This window comes from Panthera onca, chromosome B4 (genome assembly GCF_046562875.1).
Source record: "Panthera onca isolate mPanOnc1 chromosome B4, mPanOnc1 haplotype 2, whole genome shotgun sequence".
NCBI lineage: Eukaryota > Metazoa > Chordata > Mammalia > Carnivora > Felidae > Panthera > Panthera onca.
This window is the reverse complement of record NC_138345.1, coordinates 5194040-5213786: the sequence shown is the minus strand read 5'-3', so window position 1 is coordinate 5213786 and position 19747 is coordinate 5194040. Positions and strand designations below refer to the sequence as shown.

Below are 19747 nucleotides of genomic sequence, written 5' to 3'. Positions count from 1 at the left end.
CACAAAGGCTCAACCTCCTTGTGACAAGAGGAACAATACGATACACTGTGTGAGGAAGACGAAGGGACCAGATCAGGAAGCTTCCATTCATTACCACACTCAGGAGCTTGGATTTTACACTGAAGTCAGTGGAGAGCCACTGAAGGATAGGGAAGTGGCAAGGTTTATTTTGTTTTTTAAATTAAAAAAAATTAATGTTTATGTAATTTTGAGAGAGAGAGAGAGAGAGAGAGAAAGAGTGTGAGCAGGGGAGGGGCAGAGAGAGAGGGAGACACAGAATCCGAAGCAGGCTCCAGACTCTGAGCTGTCAGCACAGAGCCTGATGCGGGGCTGGAACTCACGACTATGAGATCACGACCTGAGCTGAAGTCAGACACTCAACTGACTGAGCCACTCAGGCGCAACCTTGGTTTTTAAAATGTTTAATGTTTATTTATTGATTGATTAATTTCCTTACTTGCTTATTATGTAGATGGCTGCAGGACCCCTCTCATTGCTTTCCTTCCTTCCACCCGCCCCCCAGTCTATTCTTAACACAGGAACCACGGAGGTCCTTTAAAGACATAAGTCCAAGTGCATTGCTCCTCTTAAACCCATACAGTGTCTGCCCATCTCACACCAGGTAAAAGCCAAAGTCCTTACAGCAGCCCCACGTAGTTGTGTTCCATGATACCTCTGATCTCCTCTCCTAGTACTCTCCCCTCCCTCACCGCATTCCTGCGAGGCTCTGGAAGTCACCAAGCACACCACTTCTGCCTTAGGACTTCTGCATAGGCTGTCACTCTACCTGGAGATTCTCCCCCACCCCTACTCCATTACCAACATGGCTAAATACCCTCACCTCCATGTCTTGGTTCAAATGTCGTCTTCTCAATGAGAACATATTTAAATTTTTTTTTTTAATTTATTTTTGAGACATAGAGGATGAGCAGGGGAGGGGCAGAGAGAGAGGGAGACACAGAATCCGAAGCAGACTCCAGGCTCCAAGCTGTCAGCACACAGCCTGATGTGGGGCTCGAACTCATGGACTGTGAGATCATGACCTGAGCTGAAGTCAGACTCTTAACCGACTGAGCCACCCAGGCACCCCTCAGTGAGAACATATTTAAAGCTGTACCTTCCCCATAAAACATTCTTTTTTTTTTAATTTTTTTTTTTACATTTATTTATTTTTGAGAGACAGAGAGAGACAGAGCACAAGCAGGGGATGGGCAGAGAGAGAAGGAGACACAGAATGTGAAGCAGCTCCAGGCTTCGAGGCGTCAGCACAGAGCCCGACACGGGGCTCGAACTCACAAACTGTGAGATCATGACCTGAGCCGAAGTCAGATGCTCAACCGACAGAGCCACCCAGGCGCACCCACCCCCCCCCCCCCGCCCAAAAAACATTCTTGATCCACCTTACCATATTCTTCTTTTCTTCTATGTAGTATTTTACAATGTCTTCTATAATTTCCTTATTTTTTTAATTCAAAATAATCTATCTTTACTAATGTACACCCAAGTGTTCTGCATAGTTATGAGCAATCACTTTTTCTTAAAAGTGCTCTTTTATATTCCATTTTTCTTCCATAATGTTATTTCATACAAGCAATAATGTTATTTTATATCCATCATGATGGGCCACAGGGCTGTGGTTTCAAATAGCGTTTTTGTGGGGGTGCCTGGGTGGCTCAGTCGGTTGAGTGTCTGACTTCAGCTCAGGTCATGATCTCGTGGTTTGTGAGTTTGAGCCCCACATCAGGCTTTGTGTTGACAGCTCAGAGCCTGGCACCTGCTTCGGATTCTGTGTCTCCCTCTCTCTCTGCCCCTCCCCCACTAGTGCTCTGTCTCTCTCAAAAATGAATGAATGTTGGGGGAAGATCCAGCGTGGTGGAGAAGTAGGAGGACCCGAAGTTCCCTCGTCCCTCAGACAAAGCAGTATTGAGGCCACAGGACATTGAATTCCAAGAGTCTGGGCTGCAGAGTGACAGAGAGTCTCCAGGGGCACACCAGGACAACCTGGCAGGCCATAGATGCTCTGGTTGTGAACTGGGAGAGATAAAACAGGCCGTGTAGGCACGCAGGGGAGGGATCCCCTTCTGCAGAGAGACAAAGGGAAGAGAAAGGGTGGCTGGGGAAGCATAAGACTATATCTGGACAAGAGAAAAACCATGGACTGGGACAGAGAAGGCTCCAATTTCTAACCACAGAGCTTCCTCAGACAGGGACCAGCTGCCCTGCTTGCGCACCTGGGGAGGAGGGGAGCCTGCCCTCAGCTTGGTAACTAGTTCAGAGGCACAGTCTGCAGCAGGAGAAAGCAGTCCCTTCCCTGGAGTGAGGTGGGAAGAAGGTATAAACTGTTCAAAGGACAAAGACTGCCTGTGCCCGCCAGCTAGAGGCCATGAATCGGTGGTGCAGAGCGACACTTCCCTGGAACCGGGGCGCACAGAGCAGGACCCTTTAAGACATTGGGGCAAATCCCAGCCACGCGCCAGGGAGGCATGGCAGACTGTGGAGCAGGGGGGAAAAAAAAGGCCCCTTCGTGCCTATGTAGCACTGTGAGAATGGCCTGAACAGACTGGTTTGGGACCCCCGGTACAGGGAGGAGAGACTGGGGTGTCGCCATTTTTCTCCCCATCACCACCAAGGTGGGGCCTCAGGGAAAGCACAGCTGGCCCCGCCCACACCAAACCCCGCCCCTCAGTGCCTGCTAACTGCACATTTACTGGAGTGGGATTGACCTGGACAAACCAGACAGCCCTTCCTCCAGCCCAGTGATGCCACTGGTTCCAAGGCACCCAGTGGTTTTGCATTCCCTGACTTAATTCTTGGACAATTTTTATTGTATACATGTGTTTTTTCTTCCTTTTCTCCTTCTTATTTCCTCCCTTGTCTAGTCTGGTTTTTCTGGTTTTGGTTTGTTTGAGCAGACATATTTAATCTATTCTCTTTATAGGTGCTCTATATCTCCTTCTTTATTTTCCTCTCTCTCTCTCTCTGGATTAAGCCATATAGTTTCTCTGCCTGGTCAATTTTCTTTTCTTTTCTTTTTCCCCACCTCTGTCATTTCTCTCTTTGTATGGGATAAGGCATTTTCCACCAACACCACCCCCCACCCCAGTGTTTTTATTTGTTGTTGTTGTTGTTGTTGTTGTTGTTGTTGTTTTTTGGTGTTTGGTCCCCCCCCCCCCCAGGGCTACTTCAATGAACAAATCAAAGCACACCTGGTGGAGGGTCCAAAACATCACTATGAGTAGGGAGATAAAGCAACCAGTGTCACAAAAACTGAGAGCAAGTAACACACTCTAAAAAACATCTCCTGAAGGGCCAGGCCCTGGACAGTGTATGACCTCTCTTAAAATAGTAGTGGTCACAGGTCTAGGACACATAACAAATTTCTAAAACACATAAGGGACAGAAAACTAGCCAGAATGACAAAATGGAAGAATTCTCCTCAAAAGAAGTTCCAGGAAGAAATGACAGCTAAATAATTGATCAAAACAGATATAAACAATGTATCTGATCAAGAATTTAGAATAATAGTCATCAGATTAAATGCTGGGCTTGATAAAAGCATAGAAGACAGCAGAGAATCTATTGCTGCAGAGGTCAAGGAACTAAACAATAGTCATGAGGTGCAAAATAAACTAGAGGCAGTGACAGTGAGGATTGAAGAGGCAGAGGAGAGAATAAGTGAAATAGAAGATAAAATTATGGAAAAAGATGAAGCTGAGAAAAAGAGATAAAAAAAATTCTAGACTAGGAACAGCATGGAAGTTTTTTGTGTGTCTCGTGCCCATGAAATACAGCCAGACCAACACTAAACCATCCTACATACCTAGAAAACTGACTGGCGGATTAACACAACAATCTGCACAACCTGAACCACAGAATTCATCAGGTACGGAGCTCGGAGAAGTGAACTTGGGGAGTGAGAAGGCACTGAGGGTAGGGAACCGCTTTTGCAGGCAGAAAGAGGACGGAGACTGGGGGTGGGGGGAAGCATATGGGAAAAGCACCCCTCCCCAAGAGCAGCTGGAGAGAAAGTGGGAAATTGCAAATAGCCACAGGCACTAAACTAAAAAGGAAGAAAGGAGAAAGGAGAGGGTTTCAATTCCATTAAGACTGTAAACAAGGGGAGCTCAAAGTCTGCAACTCCGCAGCTCGATACCTGACGGTGCTCTGGTGGGAAGGACGAATCCCCAGGAACAGAATGGGGTCCAGGAGGTTCTCGGGTCACACGGGGAAAAGCGGTTCCACTGCTGGAGGGACATTTGGTAGAGACTGTTGAAGCCAACTGGTCCCAGCAGACCCCAGAAAACAGCCACATTCTCTGGTGCTGGAACAAGGTCATTAAGGGTGAAGCCTGGTGCCAGATGTGTGTTGCGATTTTCCATAATCCCGGAAACGCTGATGCCACACTGTCTCGCGATCTTTTTCTGGGGCAGGCTGGCACCTGGCCGCAGTCTCGGGGCACCAGCAACAGCAGGGTCCAGCAAGCGTTCCTGGGTGCAGCCAACATTCAGCCATTGCTCATTCGGCCAATGCTCGGTGAGACCTTCCCACAGAGGGGTGGAATGGATCAAAGCCACAGTCCTTCAGAAGTAAGGGGCCAGGGAAAACAGCCACATCTGAGACAAAACTCAGGACAGAAGTACTGCCTGGGGCCTGGTCACAGAGAGTGGAAAAGAATGGGGAGTGGACGAAAGCTGAAGACAGAGGAAGGGTGCACGATTGCTGATCTGGGAAAACAGACCGGGTAGCTGGGTGGCGCCATTTTCACCACTCCCGTGCATGCGCATATGCACTTACAAGCGCCACAACACTCCACCCCAGTAGGCTAGCAGTGCCATCTAGTGGAGATCGGAGCCGTTACACTGAGCCCCACCCAACTGGGCCAACTTCGCTCTTCAAGAACACAAGACTCACCGCCAGCTTAGTTTATGGACTATAAAGCGCTACATAGACTGACTTCTAGGGGAAAACAAAGTAATTTCAGTCCTACTTCAATCTGTTAGCAGGTTCATCTATTCAATTTTCTTTCTTTTTTTTCTTTTTCTCTTTTACATTTTTCTTTTTCTTAAATACAGAAAGAGAAAAAAATTCATTTTTATTTTCAATTTTTATTAAAAATATTTTTCTGTAATTTTTATTACTATATTTTCTACTTTTGTGTAAATTTTTTCAAATTCTATTTTACTTTCACCATTTGATTTTAGTCTACATCACTGTATTCACCTTTTCAAATTTTCAATTTCCTTTTTTTCCTTTCTTTTTCTTTTTTCTTTTCTTTTTCTTGAATGCAGAAAGAGAAAAAACTTCATTTTACTTTCAATTTCTATTAAAATATTTTTATTTAATTTTTTACTATGTATTTTGCTTTTATATAAATTTTTTCAAATTCTATTTTACTTCCATCATTTTATTTTAGTCTACTACAGTGTATTCACTTTTTCAAATTTTCAAACGATTTCATTTTTTTTCTTTCTTTTTAAAAAATCTTTTCTCTTTTTGGTTCTTTTCTTTTTTCTTGAATACAGAAAAAGAAAAAAATTGTATTTATTTTTAATTTTTATTAAAAATTTTTAAAATTTTTTTCTACTATATTCTTTATTTTTGTGTATATTTTTTCAAATTCTATTTTAGTCTACTTCAGTGTGTTAATCTGTTTAGTCTACTTAGACTATTCATTTTAGTCTACTTCAGTGTGTTAATTTTTTCAAATTCTCAAACGATTTCATTTTTTTTTTCTTTCTCCCCTACCCCCGTTTTTTTCTCTAATCTGTCAAACCACTTTCAACACCAGACCAAAACACACCTAGGATCTAGCATCATCTATTTGATTTGTGTGTGTGTGTGTTTTTAATTTTTAATTTTAATATTTTTTTAATTTTAATTTTTTTATTTCAATTTTTCTACCTCATTAATTCCTTTTCTCCCTTCAAAATGACAAAATGAAGGAATTCACCCCAAAAGAAAGAGCACTAAGAAACAACAGCCAGGGATTTAACCAACACAGATACAAGCAAGATGTCTGAACCAGAATTTAGAATCATGATAAGAATACAAGCTGGAGTCGAAAATAGGTTAGAATCCCTTTCTGCAGAGATAAAAGAAATAAAAACTAGTCAGAATGAAATAAAAAATGCTATAACTGAGCTGCAATCATGGATGGATGCTGCACAGCAAGGATGGGCGAGGCAGAACAGAGAATCAGTGATATAGAGGACAAACTTATAGAGTATAAAGAGGCAGGAAAAAAAAGAGGGAGATTAAGGCAAAAGAGCATGATTTAAGAATTAGAGAAATCAGTGACTCATTTAGAAGGAACAAAATCAGAATCATAGGGGTCCCAGAAGAGGAAGAGAGAGAAATTGGGGTAGAAGGGTTACGTGAGCAAATCATAGCAGAAAACTTTCCTAACCTGGGGAAAGATACAGACATCAAAATCCAGGAAGCACAGAGGACCCCCCATAAGATTCAACAAAAACAGACCATCAACAGGGCATATCATAGTCAAATTCACAAAATTCTCAGGCAAGGAGAGAATCATGAAAGCAGCAAGGGGAAAAAAGTCCCTAACATACAAGGGAAGACAGATCAGGTTTGCAGCAGACCTATCCACAGAAACTTTGCAGGCCAGAAAGGAGTGGCAGGGTATATTCAGTGTACTAAATCAGAAAAATATGCAGCCAAGAATTCTTTATCCAGCAAGGCTGTCATTCAAAATAGAAGGAGAGATAAAAAGTTTATCAAAAGCAACAAAAATTAGAAAGGACCAGAAAACACCACCAGAAACTCCAACTCTACAAGCATCATAATGGCAATAAATTCATATCTTTCAGTACCCACTCAAAACATCAGTGGACTCAATGCTCCAATCAAAAGACATAGGGTAACAGAATGGATAAGAAAATAAGATGCATCTATATGCTGTTTACAAGAGACACACTTTAGACCTAAAGACACCTTCAGATTGAAAATAAGGGGATGGAGAACCATCTATCATGCTAATGGTCAACAAAAGAAAGCCAGAGTAGCCATACTTATATCAGACAATCTAGACTTTAAAATAAAGACTGTCGCAAGAGATGCAGAAGGGCATTATATCATAATCAAGGGGTCTATCCACCAAGAAGATCTAACAATTGTAAACATTTATGCGCCAAATGTGGAGCACCCAAATATATAAATCCATTAATCACAAACATAAAGAAACTCATCAATAGTAACACCATAATAGTAGGAGATTTCAACACCACACTAACAGCAATAGACAGATCACATAATCAAAAAATCAACAAGGTAACAATGGCTTTGAATGACACACTGGAACAGATGGACTTAACAGATATAGTCAGAACATTTCATCCTAAAGCAGCAGAATATACATTCTTCTCCAGTGCACATGGAACGTTCTCCAGAATAGACCATATACTGGGACACAAATCAGCCCTAAGTAAGTACAAAAAGATTGAGATCATACTGTGCATATTTTCAGACCACAATGCTATGAAACTTGAAATCAACCACAAGAAAAAATTTGGAAAGGTAACAAATACTTGGAGACTGAAGAACATCCTACTAAAGAATGAATGGGCTAACCAAGCAGTTAAAGAGGAAATTAAAAAGTATATGGAAGTCAATGAAAATGATAACACCACGACCCAAAACCTCTAGGACACAGCAAAGGTGGTCATAAGGGGAAAGTATATAGTAATCCAGGCCTTCTTAAAGAAGGAAGAAAGATCTCAGATACACAACCTAACTTTATGCCTTAAAGAGCTGGAAAAAGAACAGCAAAGAAAACCCCAAACCAGCAGAAGACAGGAAATAATAAAGATTAGAGCAGAAATTAATGCTATCAAAACCAGAAAAAACAGTAGAACAGATCTATGAAACCAGAAGCTGGTGCTTGAAGGAATTAACAAAATTGATAAACCACTAGCCAGTTTGATCAAAAAGAGAAAGGAAAGGACCCAAATAAATAAAATCAAGAATGAAAGAGGAGAGATCACAACCAACACAGCAGAAATAAAAACAATAATAAGAGAATAGTATGAGCAATTATATGCCAATAAAATGGGTAATCTGGAAGAAATGGACAAATTCCTAGAAACATATACACTACCAAAACTGAAACAGGAAGAAATAGAAAATTTGAACAGACCCATAACCAGTAAGGAAATCGAATTAGTATTCAAAAATCTTCCAAAAAACAAGAGTCCAGGGCCAGATGGCTTTCCAGGAGAATCCTACCAAACATTTAAGGAAGAGTTAACATGTATTCTCTTGAAGCTGTTCCAAAAAATAGAAATGGAAGGAAAACTTCCAAACTCTTTCTGTGAAGCCAGCATTACCTTGATTCCAAAACCAGACAGAGACCCTACTAAAAAGGAGGACTATAGACCAATTTCCCTGGTGAACATGGATGCAAAAATCCTCAACAAGATACTAGCCAACCAGATCCAACAATACATTAAAAAAATTATTTACCACGAACAAGCAGGATTTATACCTGGGACACAGGGCTGGTTCAATATCCACAAAACAATTAACGTGATTCATCACATCAATAAAAGAAAGGACAAGAACCATATGATCCTCTCAATAAATGCAGAGAAAGCATTGACAAAATACAACATCCTTTCTTCATAAAAACCCTCAAGAAAGTAGGGATAGAAGGAGCATACCTCGAGACCATAAAAGCCATATATGAACGACCCAATGCTAATCTCATCCTCAATGGGAAAAACCTGAGAGCTTTCCCCCTAAGGTCACGAACAAGACAGGGATGTCCACTCTCACCACTGTTATTCAACATAGTATTGAAAGTCTTAGCCTCCTCAATCAGACAACACAAAGAAATAAAAGGCATCCAAATTGGCCAGGAGGAGGTCAAACTTTCACTCTTCGCAGATGGCATGATACTCTATATGGAAAACCCAAAAGATTCCACCAAAAAACTTCTAGAATTGATTCATGAATTCAGCAAAGTTGCAGGATATAAAATCAATGCACAGAAATCGGTTGCATTCCTATTCACCAACAATGAAGCGACAGAAAGAGAAATCAAGGAATCGATCCCACTTACAGTTGCACACAGAACCATAAAATACCTAGGAATAAATCTAACCAAAGAGGTGAAAAATCTATACACTGAAAACTACAGAAAGCTTATGAGAAATTGAAGAAGACACACAAAAAAAAAAAAAAAATGGAAAAAGATTCCATGCTCCTGGATAGGAAGAACAAATATTGTTAAAATGTTGATACTACCCAAAGCAATCTACATATTCAATGTAATCCCTATCAAAGTAACATCAGCATTCTTCACAGAGGTAGAACAAATAATCCTAGCATTTGTATGGAACCAGAAAAGACCCCGAATAGCCAAAGCGATCTTGAAAAAGAAAACCAAAGCAGAAGGCATCATAATCCCAGACTTCAAGCTATACTACAAAGCTGTAATCATCAAGACAGTATGGTACTGGCACAAGAACAGACACTCAGATCAATGAAACAGAATAAAGATCCCATAAATGGACCCACAAATGTATGGCCAACTCATCTTTGACAAAGCAGGAAAGAATATCCAATGGAATAAAGACAGTCTCTTCAGCAAGTGGTGCTGGGAAAACTGGACAGTGACATGCAGAAGAATGAACCTGGACCACTTTCTTACACCATACACAAAAATAAACTCAAAATGGATGAAAGATCTCAATGTAAGACATGAAGCCATCAAAATCCTCGAGGAGAAAGTAGGCAAAAACCTCTTTTATCTTGGCTGCAGCAACTTCTTACTCAACACATCTCTGGAAGCAAGGGAAACAAAAGCAAAAATGAACTATTGGGACCTCATCAACATAAAAAGCTTCTGCACAGTGATGGAAACAATCAGCAAAACTAAAAGGCAACTAACAGACTGGGAGAAGATATTTGCAAATGACATATCAGATAAAGGGTTAGTATCCAAAAATCTATAAAGAACTTACCAAACTCAATACCCAAAAAACAAATAATCCTGTGAAGAAATGGGCAAAAGACATGAATAGACACTTCTCCAAGGAAGATATCCAGATGGCCAACCAACACATGAAAAAATGCTCAACATCACTCATCATCAGGGAAATACAAATCAAAACCACACTAAGATACCACCTTACACGTGTCAGAATGGCTAACATTAACAACTCAGGCACTAACAGATGTTGGTGAGGATGCAGAGAAAGGATCTCTTTTGCATTATTGGTGGGAATGCAAGCTGGTGCAGCCACTCTGGAAAACAGTATGGAGGTTCTGCAAAAAACTAAAAATAGAACTACCCTACAACCCAGCAATTGTACTACTAGGCATTTATCCATGGGATAGAGTTGTGCTGTTTCCAAGGGACACATGCACCCCCATGTTTATAGAAGCACTATCAACAATAGCCAAAGTATGGAAAGAGCCCAAATGTCCATTGATGGATGAATGGATAAAGAAGATGTGGTACACACACACACACACACACACACACACACACACACACAATGGAGTATTACTCAGCAATCAAAAAGAATGAAATCTTGCCATTTGCAGCTACGTGGATGGAACTGGAGGGTATTATGCTGAGTGAAATTAGTCAGAGAAAGACAAAAATCATATGGCTTCACTTATATGAGGACTTTAAGAGACAAAACAGATGAACATAATGGAAGGGAAATAAAAATAATACAAAAACAGGGAGACCGACAAAACAGAAGAGACTCATAAATATGGATAACAAACTGAGGGTTACTGGAGGGGTTGTGGGAAGGGGGATGGGCTAAATGGGTAAGGGGCACTAAGGAAACTACTCCTGAAATCATTGTTGCACTATATGCTAACTAATTTGGATGTAAATTTTAAAAAATAAAAATAAATAAATAAACAAACATTAAAAAAATAAAAAAAATTCTAGACTACAAGGGGAGAATTGGAGAACTAAGTGATTTAATGAAACATAATAATATCCATATCATAGGAGTTCCAGAAGAAGAGAGTAAGGGGTAGAAGGTATACTTTAACAAATCATAGTGGAGAACTTCCCCAATCTGGGGAAGGAAACAAACATTGAAGTCCAGGAGGCACAGAGAACTCCCATCAGATGTAACAGGAATTGATCTTTTGCACAACATATCATAGTGAAACTGGCAAAATACAAAGATAAAGAGAGAATTCTGAAAGCAGCTAGGGACAAATGGGCATTAACCTACAAGGGTAGACACATAAGAGTGTAGCAGACCTATCTACTGAAACTTGGCAGGCCAGAAGGGAGTGGCAGGAAATATTCAATGTGCTGAATAGGGAAAAATATGCAGCCAAGAATCCTTTATTCAACAAGGTTACCATTCAGAATAGAAGGAGAGATAAAGGTTTTCCCAGACATACAAAAACTGAAGGAGTTCATTACCACTAAACTAGCCTTACAAGAGATCCTAGGGGAACTCTGAGTGGAATGTTGCAAAGACCACAAAGTACCAGAGACATCACTCCAAGCTTGAAACCTACAGATAACACAATGACACTAAATGCATATCTTTCAGTAATAACACTGAATATAAATGGATTTAATGCTACAATCAAAAGACATAGGGTATCAGAATGGATGAGAAAACGAAGACCTATCTATTTTCTGTCTACAAGAGATCCATCTTAGCCCTGAGGACACCTTCAGATTGAAAGTGAGGGGATGGAGAACCATCTATCATGCTACTGGAAGTTGAAAGAAAGCCAGAGTAGCCATATTTATATCAGACAAACTAGATTTTAAACTAAAGGCTATAACAAGAGATGAAGAAGGACATTATATCATAACTATGGGGTCTATCCATCAAGAAGAGCTAACAATTATCAATGTCTACGTATCCAATTTGGAAGCACCCAAATAAATAAATCAATTAATCACAAACATAAGCAATATTATTGATAAGAATATGGTAATTTCAGGGGCGCCTGGGTGGCTCAGTTGGTTAAGTGGCCGACTTTGGCTCAGGTCATGATCTCGCGGTCCGTGAGTTCGAGCCCCGTGTCAGGCTCTGTGCTGACAGCTCAGAGCCTGGAGCCTGCTTCGGATTCTGTGTCTCCCTCTCTCTGACCCTCCCCCATTCATGCTCTGTCTCTCTCTGTCTCAAAAATAAATAAACGTTAAAAAAAAATTTAAGAATATGGTAATTTCAGGTGACTTTAATACTACAATGGAAAAAAGACAGTCTCTTTAGCAAATGGCGTTGGGAGAACTAGACAGCAACATGCAGAAGAATGAAACTAGACCACTTTCTTACACCATTCACAAAAATAAACTCAAAATGTATGAAAGACCTAAATGTGAGCAAGGAAACCATCAAAACCCTAGATGAGAAAACAGGCAACAACCTCTTTGGCCTCAGTCACAGCAATTTCTTGTTCAACACGTCTCCAAAGGCAAGGGAATTAAAAGCAAAAATGAACTATTGGGGCCTCATCAAGATAGAAAGCTTCTGACTGCAAAGGAAACAATCAACAAAACTAAAAGGCAACTGACGGAATTGGAAAAGATATTTGCAAATGCCATATTGGATAAAGGGTTAGTATCCAAAATCTGTAAAGAACTTACCAAACTCAACACCCGAAAAACAAATAATCCAGTGAAAAAATGGGCAAAGACAAGAATAGATACTTTTCCAAAGAAGACATCCAGATAGCCAACAGACACATGAAAAGATGCTCAACGTCACTCCTCAGCAGGGAAATACAAATCAAAACCATACTGAGATACCACCTCACACCTGTCAGAGTGGCTAAAATTAACAAATCAGGAAATTATAGATGCTGGAGAGGATGTGGAGAAACAGGAACCCTCTTGCACTGTTGGTGGGAATGCAAACTGGTGCAGCTGCTCTGGAAAACAGTGTGGAGGTGCCTCAAAAAATTAAAAATAGAACTACCCTACAACCCAGCAATAGCACTACTAGGAATTTATCCAAAGGGTACAGGAGTGCTGATTCATAGGGGCACATATACCCCAATGTCTATAGCAGCGCTTTCAACAATAGCCAAATTACAGAAAGAGCCTAAATGTCCATCAACTAATGAATGGATCAAGAAGATATGGTTTATATATACAATGGAATACTACTTGGCGATCAAAAAGAATGAAATCATGCCATTTACAGCAACGTGGAAGGAACCAGAGGGTATTATGCTAAGTAAAATAAGTCAGGCAGAGAAAGACAGATACCATATGTTTTCACTCATATGTGGAACTTGAGAAACTTAACAGAAGACCATGAGGGAAGGGAAGGGGAAAAAATAGTTACAAACAGAGAGGGAGGGAGACAAACCATAAGAGACTCTTCAATACAGAGAACAAACTGAGGGTGTATGAGGGGGCGGGGGAGAAGGAGAAATGGGTGATGGGCATTGAGGGGGGCACTTGTTGGGATGAGCACTGGGTGTTGTATGTAAGCGATGAATCACAGGAATCTACCCCCAAAACCAAGAGCACGCTGTACACACTGCACGTTAGCCAATTTAACAATAACTTTTATTTAAAAAATGAATAAATGATTTGACAACAAATTTCATATTTAAAAATAAATAAATAATGAATAATTGTTAAAAAAATTTTAAATAGTGTTTTTGTATTGAATTTTTCTTTCTTTCTTTTACATTCCATATATGAGACATTATTTGTCTTTCTCTGTATTATTTCACTAAGCATAATGCCCCCGAAGTCCATCCATGTTGTCACAAACAGCAAGATTCCATTCTTTTTATGGCTGAATAGTATTCCAGTCTCTGTGTGTAAAATATATAATATAAACTGTACATACATATAAAATATATATATAAGACAATTTCTTTATCCATTCATTCATTGATGGACACTTAGGTTGTTTACATATCTTGGCCATTATAAATAATGCTGCAGTGAACATGAGGGTGCAGATATCCGTGTGACTCCTGTAGGAGAGGTGCAAACAAGGTATTGCCAAAATAACAGGTGGCAAAGAGTGGCCTTTAACAAGTAGGCAGGGATGTAATTCAGTTTTTCTTGGAGACTCAGAAGATGTTTGAGAATTATTCAGTGCTGCGGTTTTATGTGCATGACATCCATTCATTGTGGTCTTTTTTGTGTGCACAAGTGCTATGAGAAGAGATATCTGGCCAATAAAATGAAGAACTGGAGAGAATAGGGCTTCAAAGTCAATTAAAAAGTAAAATACCAAAGCAACTTTGAGTTCAAAAACAGAACAATTTTAAATAATTGTTATTAAGCTCACTCTACTCCGACAGGTTGAAATATTTAAAATTCAAAATCCATTTCACAGCATAATTTTCTGAACTACAAAGTGATTAGAATTATGGTTAGGAGGCTCCAGATTAATATAACTGGCTGAGCTACCAGGAAATGAATTGGCTTCTTGGGGATTTTTGCTCCCAAGACTCATCATAGGGAAGAAGGTAAGGGGTGATTTTCCCCAAGACCAGGCAAGGGATAGTATACTAGAATTTGGGCCTTTCGCTCCAGGGATGCAATTTACAGACTGTTTATTTGGTTGAGTTTCTGGCTTTTTTTCTTTTTTGTTTTTGTTTTTGTTTTGTTTTGTTTTGTTTTGTTTTCTTTCATTTAGAAGGCTAACCCAAATAGGTCTTTTATGGAGGACGACCTAGGCTAATTGAGATAATCTGCCTAGATTGTGAGGATAACTGGATGCACAAAAAGTGTTTTCAAGGGGATGGGGTGGGCTACCGGGAAGGGAGTCAGGGAGGTTTGCTGAGACCAGAGACCAGAGGATGGGTCTGGACAATGACCGTCGGGAGTGACCAAGAAGACACAGGGCACAGTCCTCTCCCTATTTTTCCTGGGTCCTGGTGAAACCCAAGGGAATGGAAGAGGACCATTTGCCATTGGGGGTGGAGGGGGCAGGGAGAACACAGTCAGATTTTTGTTGATCTTGGCAAGAGAAAGCTTAGAGTCAGATATGATATGACTTACAAAAATAAGGAAATGTGATTGTTTTATATTTTGAGTACCAATAAACACTTCCTTCCTCTTCCATCTGTTTTTGCGTCTTTGGTTTTGTCTGCTCTTTCCTTCTACAAGTAGAGTGGTGTTCTTTCATTCTCTCGCCCTAACTTTCGCTGCCGTGGTTTCCTCAGGGTAGCTGTGATAGTCAGATGCCCTTATGCTGGTCCCTTAGTTCCTAAGTCAATATCTCCCCAAACCAAGTACACCCTCACTTGGTGAGCACCAGAAGGCATCACCCTCCAGTCTGAGAACCAATTGTCCCTGCTTCCTAAATGGCTCCATGAGTCTCCTTGCTGTTGGAAGTACCCCATGACCCAACGATTCCACTCCTAGGTACACACCTCCCAGAAATGAAAACATGGTTATGCAAAAGCTTGTACACGAATGTGCACACATATGACAAAAGTGCATGGAACTATACATATAACACACACACGAATGCACAGAAAGCTGACAAAATTTGAATAAGGGCTATGCATTGCGCTAATGGTTCTGCAATGGTTGTGCTACCATACGGTAGTTATTCATGTTAGCCCCAAGATGAAAATAACTCAAATACCCATGAGCTGGTGAATGAATAAACAAAACGCGTAATACCTATCTAGTGGAGTACTATTCGGTCACAGAAAGGGATGAAGGGCTAATACATGCTACAACATGGATGAGCCTTGAAAACATTATGCTGAGACAAACCAGACCCAAAAGGACCTGTTTTATGATTACATTTATAGATTAGATTACATTAGATATAGGTTAGATTAGATTACATTCTAATTCTTCAGAATAGGCAAATGTATAGAGACAAAAGTAGGTTAGAGGTTACCAGAGGCTGGGAGAAAAGAAATTGGGAGTGATTAATAACAGGCACTGGGTTTCATTCTGAGGTAATGGAAATGTTCTGGAATGAGATAGTGGTGATGGCTGGGCAATATCGTGACTATACTAAAAACTACTGGATTATACAGTAACAAATGGTGAATTTTGTGTTATATGAATTTAAAAGTTTAAGACAAGAAAGAAAGAGGAAATAAAAGAAGGAAAGAAAGAAAGAAAACAAGAAAGAAAGAAAGAAAGAAAGAAAGAAAGAAAGAAAGAAGAAAGAAAGAAAATAAAAGAAGGAAAGAAAGAAAGAAAAGAAAGAAAGAAAAGGAAAGAATGAAAAGAAAAGAAAAAAGAAAGAAAAAGAGAAAGAAAAGTCCATTAGCCTTGAGCCACAGCCCTCCCCTTCTTGGTGACACAATTTGACATCTTACCCTCCAGCTCCAAGGGCTCAGTGTCTATCCCCCCACAGCAGATAGCTGGTGACTGAAGACCCTGCCACCGGGCATTGTCTGTCCTGACTCCACAGCATTGCTCTCAACACCAGCTCTGCTCTGAGCGGTGGCTGCTGGCCGAGTTCCCTATCCCTGTATGGGCATGCGGATTTGGAGCCAGCAAAGGAACGACCACCGGCATCACCCCTGAAGTCTAGACGCTATACCTCAGGAACTCAGGTGCCCTGCAGTCAATTCAGTGTCGTTTGGCCAGAGAAAATGGGTTTTGGACTTTGTTGGCAGAAACAGAGCTACCACGTTGCCATGGGCGGAAGAGGGCCAACCCCAAAAGTCATGGTCATCAAGTTAAAATGAGGTTATTAGGACTGGGGACACTGCACACACAGAAGAAAGATGACGTGAAGATATACAGGAGAAGATGGCCATGTACCTGGAAGGACACATGTACCAGCCCCGGGACACCAAGAATTGCCAGCAAACACCAGAATCTGGAAGAGGCAGGGGAGGATCTGCCTGGAGAGCCTTCCAAGAGAGCGTGGCCCAGCCAACACTCCTGACCTCCACAACTGTGAGAGAATCAGTGTGCTGTCTTAAGCCACCTAGCTTTGGTACTTTGCTACACCAGCCCTAGGAAACGAATGCATGTGTAATAGCACAGGGCTGTTGCATGGCGGATGGCAGAGCTCCTACCTTTAAAAAAAGAAACCAGCGGGGAACCTGGGTGGCTCAGTCGGCTGAGCGTCTGTCTGATCTATGGGTTGGCGAGTTCCCGGCTCAGGTCATGATCTCACCGTTTGTGAGTTCCAGCCCCCCATCAGGCTCGCTGTTGTCAGCAGAGAGCCCACTTTAGATCCTCTCTCTTCCTCTGTCTATGCCCCTCCCCTGCGCCCTCTCTCTCTCTCTCTCTCTCTCTCAAAAATAAATTAAAAAAAAAAAAGACAGAAACCATCATGAGTGCTATTCACAAATGCAACTTCTCACAGGGCAAGATCTCTGATAGAGATCTCAAGGGGATTATGCTGAGTGAAGAAAGTCCGCCTCTCACACGCATTCTTCGAATGACAAAATCACAGACATAGAGCATAGATCGGCGGTTGCCAGGGCTCAGGGAGGGTGTGAGAGGAGGGTGGCTGTGGCCATAAAAGTAACAAGGACGGATCCCTCCTTGTGGCCCATCCCTTCTGCGTCTTGACAGCGTTGGTCACAGACGGATCCGCATGTGTCACACCTGCACAGAACTGAATCCACACGCGAACGGACGCATGGGAACCTGACAAAATTCGAACAAGGCCCACGGATCGCATTGAGGTCCCCTTCCTGGTTGGGATACTATATGGCAGTCACTGGAGATGCTCCCACCGGGGGAACGGAACGCGGAGCAGAGAGGCCCCGTCTTGCCTAATGTCAGTCCTGTGACCGGGAGTTTCTGAGCTTTCTCATCACAGACCGGCTCGAAACAACTTCAGGCGCCGCTTGAGATCCCAAGAAGGGAAAATAACCCGCCTGCCAAAGAGGCAGACGGAAAACTAGGAGCGCTTGTCTGACGAGAGGCACCGGGGCACAGAGACGCGAACTGCCGGGCCTTTCGTTGCTCCCCCCGAGCCCTCCACGCCCCCTTCAAATGTCTGCAATTTCCTTGGGGAAGAAAGGCGCCCCCGGATTTGGACAAAGCGCAGGTGGCACAGGAGGCAGGCGGCCCGACCGGCCACAGCGCGGCGACACCTCCGCCGTCGCCCACGGAGACCGGACGACACCAGCGGAGCTCAGGGCCACTCGCCCGCCAGCCGGTCTCCGGCCCAGAAGTGCAGGGACACCGGCAAAGCGGCGGTCGGAGCGACAGGCGGGGACCAGCGAGAGGGGAGGTGCCCGGGGCGCCGCAGCAATCAGGTGTGAACGCCCACCAGCCGCGCTCGCTGATAAGAGTTTGCGTCGCGAACGCCCTGTGCGAGGGGACACGAGCCCCGGTGGCCGAGTGGGGACCCCGGGGGCGCGGAGACAGGCGGAGGGGCAGGACCGCGGGCCTGCGCAGGTGGCGATGCGGACCCCTCTCCGCGCAGCCCGGGGCGCTCCGGGGACGCGGGCGGCGGCGCGGGGGGCCCGGCGGCGGCGGCGGCGGCGGCGGCGGGGCTTTTCCGAGAGGAGGGGGTGGGGATGCTGAGTCACCCATCTGTCACGGCTCCGCACCTCTCCCCAGCCCTCCGGGGGCCAAAGCAAAAGCGAAAGCGAATGCGACTGGCGGGGCGGCCAGTCCCGGGAGTGGCGCCCGCCACCGCCTCGGGGACGGTCGGGCATCTGCCCGCGCGGCCGGCGGGGCGTCGGGGCGGCCGCGAGCCCGGGGGCCGGCGGGCCGGAGCGCGGCCGAGCGTGCGGACATGGGCCGGCGGCCGCCCCAGGGCTGCGGGCTCCGCGCCCTCCCCGCGCCGCTGCCGCTGCTGCTGCTGCTGCTGCTGCTGCTCCGGCCGCCGGCGACGCCCGGTAGGGAGAGGCGCGCGTCCCCGGCGGGGCGGGGAGGGGTGGGGGGGAGAGGCGGCGGGGGCGCCCCACCTACCGCGGCCGCGGGTCGGTGCCCAGGACCCGACGCTGCGCCCACGCGCGGGGACACGTGGACGGGGCGGCGGGGAGGGCCCGCACCCCCGGCACGCGAGCCGCGCCTTCCCCGCTTCCGAGGCGAAGGGACGGAGCCGGGGTCGCCAGCGGGGCTCCGGGCCGGAGGTTCCCAGGCGCTCGGAGAAATCTGGGAAGGCGGCTGTCTGAGCCCCCCACCCCCCACCCCCCGGGGGAAAACGGTGCCGTCTACACCGCTGGCAGAGCCCGCGGGGGTCCGAGGAAGACCCCCGGTCTCTGGGTCTCTGCCCTCGGACCCGGAGCGCGGCGGTAGGACGGGGTGGGGGCTGCGTCCCTGCGGAGAGAAAACGTGTGCGGCCGGTGAGTGCAGATTCCTAAGCAGCAGGAAACCGCGAAAGGGTTAGCAGCCTGGGGTCCGCGCACCCGGGCCAGCGGGGAAGAGACCAAGCCGGTGATGGCTCGGTGCGCTCGCGACGAACGTGGGTCGTCAGATGTAATCTCAGCAGGAAGACCCGAACGAGTGACTCCCAGGTTCTCATCCCGGGGAGCTAGAGAGCAGGGAGGAGAAAGCATAGACGGTCTGGCTTTGTCCTTGTCAGCGTTTCTTGATCCTTTTACAGTCAGGAAGCGACCTGAGGGTCCCAACAGGGCTCGGAACCCTCTCCCCAGAAAAATGCATCAATGCACGTGCATAGAATTGGGGGGGGGGGGGCAGGGATTCACTGAAGGCCATCCACCCATCGTACACTCTCCGGGAGCTGGTTAACCCCGTGATGTGTGTGCGTGCGTGCGTGTGTGTGTGTGTGTGTGTGTGTGTGTAAGGCAAGACTCTCCATCATTTACACCGAGTCGGTCCAGTCTGTCGGCCCAGTAGGTGATCAGAGCTATC

The 19747-nt window shown here is 44.2% G+C and overlaps 1 protein-coding gene across 3 annotated transcripts in view; it reads left to right on the top strand.

Moving 5' to 3' along the window:
* Positions 1-18188: 18188 nt before the first annotated feature.
* The window catches only part of IL15RA (interleukin 15 receptor subunit alpha), a 50205-nt gene continuing 48646 nt past the window's right edge, over positions 18189-19747 (top strand). For all 3 annotated transcript variants that reach the window (XM_060659370.3, XM_060659369.3, XM_060659368.3), the window contains exon 1: positions 18189-18768. In XM_060659370.3, the coding sequence (XP_060515353.1) occupies positions 18666-18768 (103 nt within the window). In that variant the 5' untranslated portion in view covers positions 18189-18665. The remainder of the gene's footprint in view (positions 18769-19747) is intronic.